At 58.0% G+C, this 12267-nt stretch overlaps 1 protein-coding gene across 4 annotated transcripts in view; it reads right to left on the bottom strand.

The window, feature by feature from the left end:
* The window catches only part of PALD1 (phosphatase domain containing paladin 1), an 87881-nt gene that overhangs the window by 18998 nt on the left and 56616 nt on the right, over positions 1 to 12267 (bottom strand). For 3 of the 4 annotated variants that reach the window (XM_059397648.1, XM_059397650.1, XM_059397647.1), the window contains exons 3-16: positions 11026 to 11128; positions 9644 to 9823; positions 8368 to 8532; positions 7360 to 7520; positions 7056 to 7131; positions 6175 to 6326; positions 5723 to 5822; positions 5425 to 5529; positions 3241 to 3336; positions 2670 to 2798; positions 2060 to 2230; positions 1809 to 1964; positions 1305 to 1487; positions 78 to 218 (exon numbers count right to left, since the gene is read on the bottom strand). In XM_059397648.1, the coding sequence (XP_059253631.1) occupies positions 78 to 218; positions 1305 to 1487; positions 1809 to 1964; positions 2060 to 2230; positions 2670 to 2798; positions 3241 to 3336; positions 5425 to 5529; positions 5723 to 5822; positions 6175 to 6326; positions 7056 to 7131; positions 7360 to 7520; positions 8368 to 8532; positions 9644 to 9823; positions 11026 to 11128 (1918 nt within the window). The remainder of the gene's footprint in view (positions 1 to 77; positions 219 to 1304; positions 1488 to 1808; positions 1965 to 2059; positions 2231 to 2669; positions 2799 to 3240; positions 3337 to 5424; positions 5530 to 5722; positions 5823 to 6174; positions 6327 to 7055; positions 7132 to 7359; positions 7521 to 8367; positions 8533 to 9643; positions 9824 to 11025; positions 11129 to 12267) is intronic. The other variant, XM_059397651.1, reaches the window with a different exon arrangement.

Raw genomic sequence — 12267 nt, 5'->3', positions numbered from 1 at the left:
CTCCTGCCACAACCAGGGTCCCAGGGGCTAAGTAGCACTCTGCCCTGTGCAGGCAGGACAGGACAAGCCACACATACCTGGATGTGCCAGAAGGCGAGCACAGCCACCACCATGGCAGTCGTGGTCCGGCCCTGGCCACTGAGGCAGCTGAACACGAAGCCGGTGCCCGGGTCCTTCGCAAGGGCAGCCTGTACAACTTCGAGCAGCCGGTCAAAATCCTGAGTGGGGAGACCAGGGTCCGAGTCAGGCAGCCGGACTGCAGGAAGCAGACTCCAGACGTGGCCCGCCCCTCCAAGTGGCAATCCCATAACAGCTGTTGTGGGACAGCCAGGTACAAAACGGCATGCTTATAAACAGCCACCCCTACGCCTTATTCCCCTCTTCCCCCAGGCACCCACCCATCAACCCACGCACAGACACCCTCCACCAGGCAAGACACAAAAGATGTGTATGCCACATCCATGTGCTCCATCCCCCAAGGCTGCGCAGGGACCCGCAGCCCTGCTGCTGGCCTGAGAGGGACCCCACTCAGGTCCCAGCCTGAGGGCAGGGTCGACCTCAGCCGTTCCCTGAAGCATGTGTCCACCAGGGGGCGACAAACAACAGGCAACCAGACCCACAGAGGCAGGACCTACCAGCCCCGGAGGCCGCCCCTTCCAGGCTGCCATCACCTGTCCCCACACGCACCCAGCCCAGAACCACACCCTGCACAGACACACCACCCGAACAACAGGCGTATCACAGCGACCCGCATGCAGTAAGGGCTGGCCGCACGCACCACAGACGTACCCACGGACCTTAAAACACATACTACACAAAGACATAATCCTACAGAGATCGCACACACAGCACACAAACAACCTTGGACACACACAAGCACCCCACAACCCCACTACACACACACCACATCACACAGTTCCCCAGAGACACCTGCCACATACCCCCCGGGAAAGACAAGATGTCCGTCGGATTCCAGACCAACCCACCCACCACATACATGTACACAGTCCACAGGACACCCACACACACTCCAAACACGCTTCCCCCACAGACGCACATTCGCTACAGACATCGTGGATACACTTCCCCCACACACACACTTGAGACACAGAATAAACACAGACATGCATACACACCCCCGGACTCGAACCTTGGAAAGGAGTGAGTAAGCCACTGGAGGCTCGTGGAACAAGCGCTCAGTCCCTCAGGGGCTCTGTGCCCACAGCCACAGCCCAGGCCAGAGCAGGGGTGGGAGAGGGTCTGCTCTGGCTCCCTAGGGGCCCAGCCCACACAGCCCCCTTCACCTGCTCGCAGGGGGCGCAGAAGTCCGGCAGGGGGATGCGGTGGTAAGTGAGGCCAGGGTAGGCCCCTCGGTGCTGGGCGAAGACCTCCTGCAAGGTGCGGCAGGTCTGGAACCTGCGGGTCGCTGGACCCCCCGGGCCTGGGAGAGGCATACTCAGGTGGGCCTTCAGCTGGGACTCCAGGTTCTAGAGAAAGGTAGGACAAAGGTGCCACTGAGGCAGCCTTCAGGCCAGCCCCGGAAGGGCAGAGCCTGCCATGGCCAGGACAGGTCCTGGCTTTCAGGTGGACCCTTGCCCCTTCCTGAGCCTCAGGGGTCAGAGCCAGACCCAGAGCCAGGGAGATGACCAAAGTGGGAGTCCCGAATCAGCCACTCCCTGAGTCTGCTCCTCCTGCGGCCTCAGTTTCTCCATTTACAAGAGGAGCCTGGGACCTTCTGAAGATTCTCCAGGGCCAATTTCCCAGAAGGCCTCCAAGGTGGGGGTATGCAGAGGGCAGGAGGGCCTCACCTCAAGCTGGTCGGAGGCCATGGGGGGCCCAGGCCACTTCAGGCTGTGGGTATGCCCGTCACACTCCAGCACGGCCTCCTCCCTCAGGCTGACCCACACGACATGCCGGAGCTTCCTCTTGGCATCAGTTAGGTAGGCCAGGATGCTCCCCAGGGCCTGGGGGGAGACCATCAGTGGGCCATCAGTGAAAGGGCTCAACTGCTACCCCCTCTTGACCCCACGAGGGGACCTGGGGCCCCTGGGGTGGTTACCTTGGCGCTGGGCTGTGCCGTGCCATAGATGGGCATGCGGGGTACACGGCGGAAGTTGGCCACATCCATCTCTCTGACAGTGCTGAGAGCATCTGGGGAGATGAGGTCGTCCGCCCCCTGTGGGGAGAGCAGCAAGCCTGGGACCCCCAGCAGATGACTGAGCTTCAGAGCCTGGCCCAAGTCAGGGCAGGGGAGGGCAGAGACCAGCACTTTACAATCCACGAAGCACGTTAGCACACTGGGCGCTTCACCGCCCCAGCAGGGAGAAAGGCAGTAGTGCCCACCCCCCAGAGGAGAACTGTAAGGCTCTACAATGAGAGGCTGGTGGCAAAGACATCCAAACCAGGCCTCCTGCCTCCTCGCCTGCAGCACGTGGGTTCGAGAATGATAAGAGGGAACAAAAGCAGTGGCCAAAGCTGCAAACGCTTCTTGGGGCCTGAGATCAACCCCACATCACTCACAGGAAGTCTGCCGCCCCAAAGGCCATCGCCTCTTTGTCTCCTGGGAAGGAGGGCGATGTTTAATCCAAGCCATCAGGAATCAAGGGCCCACCAGCCCCAGGGACAGCCCGCACTCATTCCCACTGCCCCAGCCAGCCAGCCACACTCACCAGAGAGCCCTTAGTAATGAGGTCCCCAGGGGCCACAGGCCCTGCTGAGCTCAGGGTCACAGGCAGGCGGTACAGCTCGGGGTGGGCACATAGCCAGCGGCTGAAACTGAGGGCAAAGGCCAGCGGGTACTGCAGCCCGAGGCAGAGAGAGATGGGAGTTCAGGGGCACGAGGCCATCCCAAACTCTCCCAGCTGACCCTGCCGGGGGGAGGGGGCAGAGCTTCAAGAGACATCCATCGTGGTCCAGGGCGGGGTGGGGGGTGCAAGAGGACCAGAAGATCCAAAGCAAGATCCTTTCAGGCCCCGATGCCCTGGCTAGGGTTACAGAGACTGGGGCCCAGGACAGAGAGAGGTGGGCCCTCCCTTTGCCTGACCTGCTCTGGAACCGCCACTCTATCGGGGTCTCTCCAGGCCTCCCACACCCACCTTCCTCTGGGACCAATAAATACGTCCCCATTCTCTTCCCCAGCTCCACAGGGGTCCTCAACAATCCCATGCCAGTTGCTGTGGGGGACAGGGCTGGAGGGACCCCAGGAGGAGGGGTTGTGGGTCCATTGATCCCCCTGCCCACCTGCTCATGGAGATAGTAGTTAAACAGGATCAGGTAGAAGTATCGCTCCAGGCTCTGCAGCGCCCTCTGCCGGACACCGTGCTGGCTGCAACTTTCCTAAGAGAAGGTGACCCAGAAGGGGGGCCAGGTGGTAAAACCAAGGCTCCCGGAGCCACCCTGTCCCCATCCCTCGAAGGGCAGGAGTTAAGCCTCAGAAACCCCCAGGACAAAATCTACCCCTCCCTTTATAACACAGTTCTGCTGGGCTGGAAATTCTTCCAAGCATCTAACACTCTCCCGTTTGCTGCAATTAGTCTGTGGCCCAGGGGACGCTCTTGGTGACTACCCCAGCTGTCAACACAGGGACCACCTCGCCCACCAGTTCTGTGCCCAGAGATAGGCTGGGACCCTCCCTTCCCCCAACACCATCTTTGCACCAAGCCATGCACATGCAGGGCCGTGCGCAATCATGTTGAGGAAGCAGGGATAGAAACACCCTTCTCTAAGCCAGAGGCCCTCCCTTAAGAACCCACTTGTGACCCACTCCACAAGAAAACAAAAAGACCCTCATAACAGTGCTCCAAGGGAGCCACAATTTTTTCCCTTATTTTACAGAGCTTCTGAGAAATGAGCTGACTTGCTCAATCATAACACTGATGGCAAGGAGAGTTGGATCCCCAAACAAAGTTCGTAACCACAGCCCAGCCTGGGCCAGGGGCAGCGAGCAGTCAGAGAGAATCCCAAAGTCTCTCTCCACCTTCGGATCTCAGAGTTTACCGGCTGGGTCAGTACCACCTTCTGGAGGGCAAGTGAGATTCAGAGAGGCCCGCAAGAAAGGTCATGCCCTTTGATTACACTGAACCCCATCTTTAGGAATCTAGGCCAGAGGTCGGCAAACATCTACTTCGATGAAAGGCAGTAAATATTCTAGGGTCTCTGCTTTACCTGCCCATCTTGGCAGCATGAAAGAGCCACAGACAGTGTGGAACTGAATGGGCAAGTCCATGTACTAATAAAACTTATTCACAAAAACGAGGTAGCGGGTTGGATTTAGCCCCTAGGTCACCATTTGCTAACCTCTAATCTAGACTAAGGGGGAAAAAAATCCTAAATACACAACAGCTTCATTTTCGTGAAGTTATCTTGTTGCAAAAGAATTTACACTGGTGAGGAACTGGAAACGACTCAACAGTCCAGCCCGAGGGGCATGGTTAGTAAACCATGACAGTGACATCCCAGGGACGCGTGCTCTGCGACAGGCTCCCTTCCAAGGGCATCAGGGCTCTTCTCTCAGCTGATCCTGGCAACAACTCTATAGGGTGGTTATCATTCGTGGCTCCCTTTTTACAAGTGGGGAAACTGAGGCACAGGCCTATGTCCACACACCTGTAGATGGCAGAGCCAGGACCGGACCCCATGTGGTCAGGCCAGAGGCCACGCTCTTAACCTAGCAGGCCAGGGATGGCTGAAGTCACACAGCCGGCAAAAACCACAATGACGAAAGGAGGGATGGCATGGGGGACTGAGGAGAAGGTCTCCAAGCAGGCATAAATACGCCCAGGAGGCACCCGAACCAAGAATGTCACAAACAAAGTACATGGGGAAAAAAGTGGCCTGAAATGCTCCCAGCAGCCATGCTGGCATGATGGGTGACTTTCTGCCTGCTCCAATTTCTCGATTTTCCATACTCTACTATCACTTTCGAAAGATTTTTTTTTTAAGTGTCAAAGAAGAAAAAGTCTCCGCAGGCCTTAGATTCCTTCCATGTGCTGTGCACAAACACTGTCAAGACAATGGCCTCTCCCCAGAGGGAGGGACAGAGCTGCTGAGATAGCCCAGAGCCCATCGCTCTTCCAGAAGCAGCAGGCTGGACCGAACCCCAGCCTACCCAAGGAAACAGCAAGGGACTGACTAGCAGGGGGACCCGGGAGCAGTCTGGGAAGTCTCTGGCTCCAGAGGCCCCCGGCACCCCTGCCAGCGGCCCCTTCCTCCGTCCTGTTTATTCTCCAGCGAGGGGACCTGGCCAGGGAAGTAAACTTCCCCTCTTCCTTGTCCGTCCTTCCTGCCGGCCCAACAACTCCATCTGCCTCTCTTCTCTGGGAGAAGCAGCCACCAGGAAAAGTCAGTCTCAAAGAAGCCGGTTCACCGCTTTCACAAAATGAGGTCACGGGACTCAGGCAAAAGCAGGCCCTCTCCAGGCCTCACCTGGGCTGGGCTCTCAGGCCGGGCGCCTTCCAGCTTCCTCTGGTATCCCAAGACCACCTCCTTCAGGTCGTGCAGCTCGGCACAGGCGGCAATGGCTCTGTCCACCTGGGGGCCCACGACCGGGGCAGGGAAGGGGTGGTAGGTGGGCAGCAGGGCCGGAGAAAGACAGCGGAGAGGGAAGGGGAGAGAAAGGGAAAGAATGGTTTTCCAAGAAGGGGGCAGTGCAGGGGAGGAAGAGACCCCACCAGTGGAGAAGGGCCCACCCCTCCACGGCCCCGGCCCCCAGCCCCCAGCTCACCTCATCCACCATCTTCCTCCCCTGAGGCACCACATGGAGAAAGCTCTGGATCAGCTGAAGCTGCCCCAGGGGCAGCGGCTTGGCCTGCAGGGGGACAGCCCTGACGAGAAAAGGGTCAGTAGCAGAGGCGGTACCCCCAAAGTGTTCTACCCCCACTCCCGTTCTTGATGCTTCCATTCACATGGCCACTGAGGGGCCCTGGACTACAGGTTCCGAGTCTTCCTTCCCATTCAGGCTGGGGGAAGCAAGGGGTATTTTCCCCAGTGGGGAAACTGAGGCCCAGAAAGGTCAACCGACTTTTTCCACATTCCTCAGCAAGCCTGTGGCAACCCAGGAAATGATCTCCACGTGCCCCACCTCCAGCTTTGGCCCTGGGCTCCTGGCGTGGCCCCAGCACTCTGGCAGCCCTGCGCCCTCCTCTCCTCATCCCTGCGGCGCCCTGGGACACTCACTCTGGCCTCGAGGCAGCCCCACTGTGGTGAAACAGGACGAGGGACCCCAGGGTCATTCCCAGGTTGGTCCTGCCCACGCCTGTCTGACAGCTGAAGAGGAGAGCAGGGGGAGGCCCGTGGGCATCACGGAGCGGCAGCAGGCTGGGGGTTTCCTGGGAAAGACCACGACCGTCAGCAACAGCATGACCTGGAAACCCTCTGCCAGGACCAAGTCTGGGGAGATGGGGGTCATGACATCGAACCATCTGTGCCCCGCAGTCTTTGGCAAGGGGTGCCTAGACGGGGGTTCAGCCACTTCTGGCAAACTTCTAAGCCTAATCTGTTCCACCTGCCCTGAGGAGTACAGCCCTGCCTCCTGCCCCGGCCCTTGGGGAGCTCAGCCAGCTGGGCCTGGAAGTGAGACTGCTCAGAGGTGACAGGCCTATATTTGACATCCCCATGAGATGCAAATTAAATAAGGTGGCCTCCTGCAGGGGCTGGAAAAGAAACAACACCAGTACTCAGGAAACACCAGCTCAAGAGGCCACAGACGAGAATCTCTGAGCCCCAATAACTTGATGTCCAGAGAAGTCAGGTAATTTGTCCAAGATCACACAGCCAAGTTAGCAACTGAGTCTGTCCAGCGTCCAGGCCTTCAGACTGTCAGTGCTGGGCTCTGTCATTAGACAATGCACAAATATACACAGCTACACACACCACACACACACACACACACATATTCCACCTCCTACACAACACAGAAGGAAGCCTTCCTCTGAGGAAAGCCAGAGGCCACGCTGAGCATCACAATGGAGACAGGGCCTAGACCCAGACCCGCTCTCCAGGCTCCTGTCCCTACTCTGTGCTCCCACCACCCCCTGCCCCCTCCTGCCCTGACTTACCCGGAGAACATTCACAAAGGCATCAAACTGGGCTTCCAGGGGTGCGCCTTGCTCTGGAAGGGGCAGGCGGTGGTACCTGCCAGGTGACGGGGAGAGACCCATCAGGCAGGCCACACAGCCTGGGCATCCCCCCATCCCTGCATTCCTATGGGAGAGATGGCTGTGGGGAGCTCGGCCCAGGCTGCAGACAGTGAAAGCGAGGCCACAGCTGGGGAGCAGGGCCAGGGAGCTCCACTGCCCAGCACGCAGGCATCTGTGCGTCCCAAACCCTCTGCTGACATCGAGGAGGCCTGTCACTCGGTACCTGTAGGCAGGTTGCAGGAAGAGGGGCCGCTTGTACACCTCCTCGGTCACGTGCACATCATCCTCTCCCCGGATGGTCACAACATGGGGCTCCCCCAGCAGGTCCTCGATGTTGTGGTAGACGTGGTATGTGTTCTCGCTCAGCTGGGCGAAGTCGTGAATCTGCATGGCGGAGTGGGGGCCAGAGGGCCATGAGGGACCTGCAGGCCCCTCCTGGCCTTCCTGGCCAAGCTCTAGAGTGAGGAGACCACACAGAGGCCACGGACAGGCTGCTCTTCCTCCAGGGGGAACCAGGTGCTCTGCGCCCTGGGAGGCCTGATGGGACAGTGGTGGCCAGTGGCCCAAGGGCAGCAACCTATACACAAGATGACAGGGCCCACACTGGGGCCAGGGAGCAACTGCCCTGCCCTGTCCTGTAGGCAACAGGAATCAGCTAGGCCATCAGAATCAAGGACAGGGGAAGCTCAGTCAGCCGGGTGCCAGAGGAGATGAGGCCCCCAGAGGGAGATGGGAGACCACGGGTTTGTGCCCGTGGGAGCCTCTGGGTGCACTATAGCCACCGACTCCAGGCACATACCTCCACATCAAAATCCTTGACAGGCCTCCAGGTTGTGCAGGAGAACAGGGGCACCTCAGGGACAGCCAGAGGCCCATCAAGAGAAGTGACTCACCTGGGCCTCACAGCTCCTGGAGGGCTGACCCTCCATGTTGGGGCTCCTAGTCTAATGCTCCTTCCACACCACCAGGCCCCTGCTAAATATGGGTGCTGGGCCTGGAGGAGGTGTGCAGGGTGGGAAAGGGGCAGAAGCAAAGGGAGCCGGGAATAGGAAACGTCCCTCCTCCGGCTGCCCGTAAGCAGGCCCTACAGCCAGCGACTCGCCCAACCAGGGCTGAAGAGTGGGTGAGCATGGGCCGGTGAGAGCACAGTGGGGCTGGGAGGCAGGGTCCCAACACAGATGCCCGCGGCCTGCCAGGGAGAGGGCCCTCCACCCACACCAGGCACCCTCACCTCTTTCCGGATGGCCAGCTCTAAGCTCTCTGCCTGGATCCCAGGTCCCAGGCCCTGGAGGTTCTCACGAAGGTTCTGCTTATCTCGAGGTGTGTAGGGCACGAAGTCGTCATCGGCACGCAGGAACAGCACGGGCTCCTCCCGCACACAGAAGACCACGCACTCCTGCCAGGGACCAAAGGAGGAAGAGAGTGTCACCGCTACCCAGCACGGGGGCGCCTGGCCTTCTGCCTCACCTCTGTGCCTTTGCACAGACCGGTCCCTCCTCTTTGAACGCCTGTCACCCCCACCCTGGGCCTGCTCAGTCCCAGTGTCGCCTGCTCCTGACTGTCCCTCTTCTCAGAGCCCACAGCCCTTTGCCTGAAGCTCCTGGTGTGAATTCCTGCTTCATCCTCACATGATCAGTGAACACGTCTCCCTTCGTGGACTACAGGTTCCTTACAGGGAGAACCGTATCCTGATCATTTTCACTTCCCCACTCTTCAGAGCATGAAATGGCAGATAAATCAAGCGCTTGATGAACACTGGGGGGAGAAATGAATGCCCGCCACCACCGTTCAACCATTCCTTCACTGAGCACCTTGCACAGAGAAGAGAGAGGTGGGCAGACCCTTCCCTGGGGAACCGGAGAGCTAACAGCCCACCCCACTCTGGTTCCGCCCAGAGCTAACAGCCCACCCCACTCTGGTTCACTCGGGGACTCTCAGGCTAAACCCTGGTCACACAAGACACGGGCTGCCCACATGGAGCCTGAAATCACAGGGGACCCTCAGGCGCGCAAAACCCCGCCTCAGCATCAGGCAGGAAAGAGGAGTCATTTAGAATCCAGGTGGCTGGTTTGGGTCTCAGGACACCACTCCGAAGCTGCGGCACTCGTCCTCTCTGGGCCTTGGTTTCCTCCTCTGTGAAATGGGAGTAACTGCCCTACCTTCATAGAAGGACCTGTGTCCACTGTAGTCACCAAGCTGTGCCTCTCTTGTTATGACCTGGACCCTCTCATCACCCCAACACCTTTCTCATTCTCCAAGGTTCTCAACGTGCAGTGTATAAGGGCATTCCGACCTCAGGGCCCCCAGGTCCACACAAGACAAGGCAATAAATATGGACCCAGAATTTCCCAACCATGCTGACCACAGTGATCACCATGGCATTCAAGGCCTGGTAGAGCCTGGTCTGGGTCGCTAGCCACCCTCCCCATCATGGGTCCAGGCCCCTCCCAGGAGCCCCTTTGCCAGATGTTGGGGGCAAGACTCCGTCCAGAAGCAGCCCCATTTACCTTGTGTCCATCCTTCTGAAGTTTCTGGAGGACCCGCCTGAATCCAGAGAGACTGGGCTGTCCCATGCCAAACACAGTGAGCCCATTCCGCACTTGCCGGAAGTTGGGGGCCCCACAGCTCCGTGCAGTGCCCAGGACATCCATCTTCTCAGCAATATCCCGCACCAGGAAGTAGCGTCCCTGGCAGGGGAAGAGCCACAGGGGGTTACTCAGATGGCTCAGGGACATCTTCTATTGGTGGAGCTCTGTCCCAGGCCCCCGAGGACAGGGAGCAGAGAGAAGGGGCAGGGGACAGGGTCTTCAAGTTGTCTGCAGGTTTTTAGAAAAAACAAACAAATTATGTGGCCATCTGTGATCCCAAGGAGGATGTCTTTTAGCATGGGAAAGGGAAAAACAACTCCTCCTGATGAGGAATCATAGAAAGTTTCATGGAGGCATTGGAGCCAGGCCTTAAGGAAAGAGAGCACAGAGAGACACTCCAGGGGCAGGATTTGGTTTTAGGGTGGGGCCCGAAGCTCTCCAGGAAAAAGCAAATATCTCCCTTGGCCTGAGGAAGGACTTGGAGCAGGGGCTCAAGCAGGGAGTCACAGCCAGGGCCCCAGGAGTCAGCTAGAGGAAAAGTGCACTAGGCCCTTCCTGAGGTCCTGAAGCTCTGAGGACAGACGGGGCTCTCTCCCCCGCAGCTGGGAATGAATGGATGCAATGAGGACAAAGACGGGTGAGAGCAAGAGGCACCGGGCGAGTTCATTCCTGGGCACAACGGAGCTTGGACATCATCTGGCCGTGCCCCTCCAACAGGACCCACACATGGACTGACAGATTAGAAATGGAACCAGCTCTTCCAGACACCGGGAAATCCCAGCTGCTCTTTCAACAAATGCAGTTTAATCAGCATGATTACCCATTTGCTATTTACGGAGCACCTACACGGTGCCTGAGCACTGTTCCAGGGCCGGGAGCTATAGCAGGGAACAAGAAAAATGAAAGTCACCTGGGTATGAGGGGCTTTCCTGAGGATATGGGAAGGGAAAGACAGCTAAGCCAGAGAAGTTCTGGAATGTGGAGAATGGAATGGAGATCCCCCAGCTCGGGATCCCCACTGACTCTGTTCTCCCTCCTGCTCCGAAGGTAGGGTGTGTGCAGGCTGGGGCCAGGAAGGGACCTGCCAGAAGAGATGAGCAGGGGTCCCCACAGGGCAAGGGGTGCAGCCCCAGGAGACCAGGGGGTGAGAGGAAGTGGATGAGGACCCCAGAGGATAGGGTGAGGACATGAAGCAGAAAAGGGGTCAGTGGGGAAAGTAAGAGGAGGGACCCCATGAGGAAGGAGGACCAGAGGGAGTTGAGGGAGGCTCAAGGGGGAGGGAGGGACCAGGCTGCCCTCACCTGCACCAGGTAGTGCTCAGGGGTGGCGTCTGAGAGCCGGCCCAGCGTGTAATGGGCCTTGAGCAGTTCGTCATGGATCTGGAACTCCTCCTTGCAGTTGTACCTGTCAGGGCAGAATGGAACCCAAGTCAGGAAACCTTCGGGATCAAGGTAGCCTCCACCCTCACCAGACCCCACAACAGGGCCAGCCTACCCACGCAGCTACACACCTGTGCCAGAGACAGCCTGCTGTCCCCAGTATCCACCCTCTCCTTCTTCCTCAGCAACAGAACCCTGGAATTCTGACTGGGCCATTATTCGGCAGAGAACTACATTTCCCAGCCTCCTCTGGAGCTATAGGATGGTCATGTGACTAAGTTTTGACCAGTGGGGTATGGGGAGAAGTGGTAATGCAAACAACTTCTGGCCATTCCCTTAAAGGGAAGGTGGGTGCCTTCTACTTTCTCTTCAGAGGTGATGGTGAGAAGTAGGTGCTGATGATGGTGGGGAAACAAGAGAGAAGGGGCCTGGCTGATCCCAGAGCGGCCATTTCCAGCCTGGCGTGCGTCCTGAACTCTCATGCAGAGAGAAGCTTCGGTCTTATTTAAGGCCTCCCATTCAAGGGTTGCTTGGGTCCCCGGAGACCCTTCCATCAGATTGTCTCTGAGAACAACCCCATGGCACAGTAAGGAGGCTCAGGACACGGGCTTTGGGGTTGCATGACCCGGGCATGAACCCAGCTCCCTCACTCAGCAACGTTGTGGTTTTGGAGTTACTCACTCTCTCTGTGGCTCCCTTTCCAGTAAGTCTCACCTTCTGGGGCTGCTGTGAGAACTCAAGTCACTGCTGAATGGAAGTGCTCAGCCAAGAGCCTTAGGCACAATAAGGGTTTATTAAAATAATCATTTTTACCAGTCACAGAGCTACCGCTACATGGGACCGTTTCAAGCAAAACCCATGGGTATAAAACCAGATTTCTGCAGATACTAAACTGGGATGGATCTGTCTGCTCAAGACACAAGAAGCTTCTGTGCTGGTTGTAACAGTGAATAAGACACTGCTCCTCTTTACTAAAGAACTGCGTCCAGGAAAGGCAGGGCAGGGGACCGAGGAGTCACCTCAAGGAGTCGAGAGACTTAGGGTCCCTCTCCCAGCTCAGCCTCCATCTCACCATGTGGTGGACAAATCCCTCTACCCCCAGAAGCTTGGTTTATGTATTTAGATCCAGTTTTCACACCTGATCTAAAACATATTAGATCAGGA

Source organism: Mustela nigripes, chromosome 4 (genome assembly GCF_022355385.1).
Source record: "Mustela nigripes isolate SB6536 chromosome 4, MUSNIG.SB6536, whole genome shotgun sequence".
Classification (NCBI taxonomy): Eukaryota; Metazoa; Chordata; class Mammalia; order Carnivora; family Mustelidae; genus Mustela; species Mustela nigripes.
This window is presented reverse-complemented; position numbering and strand designations above follow the sequence as displayed.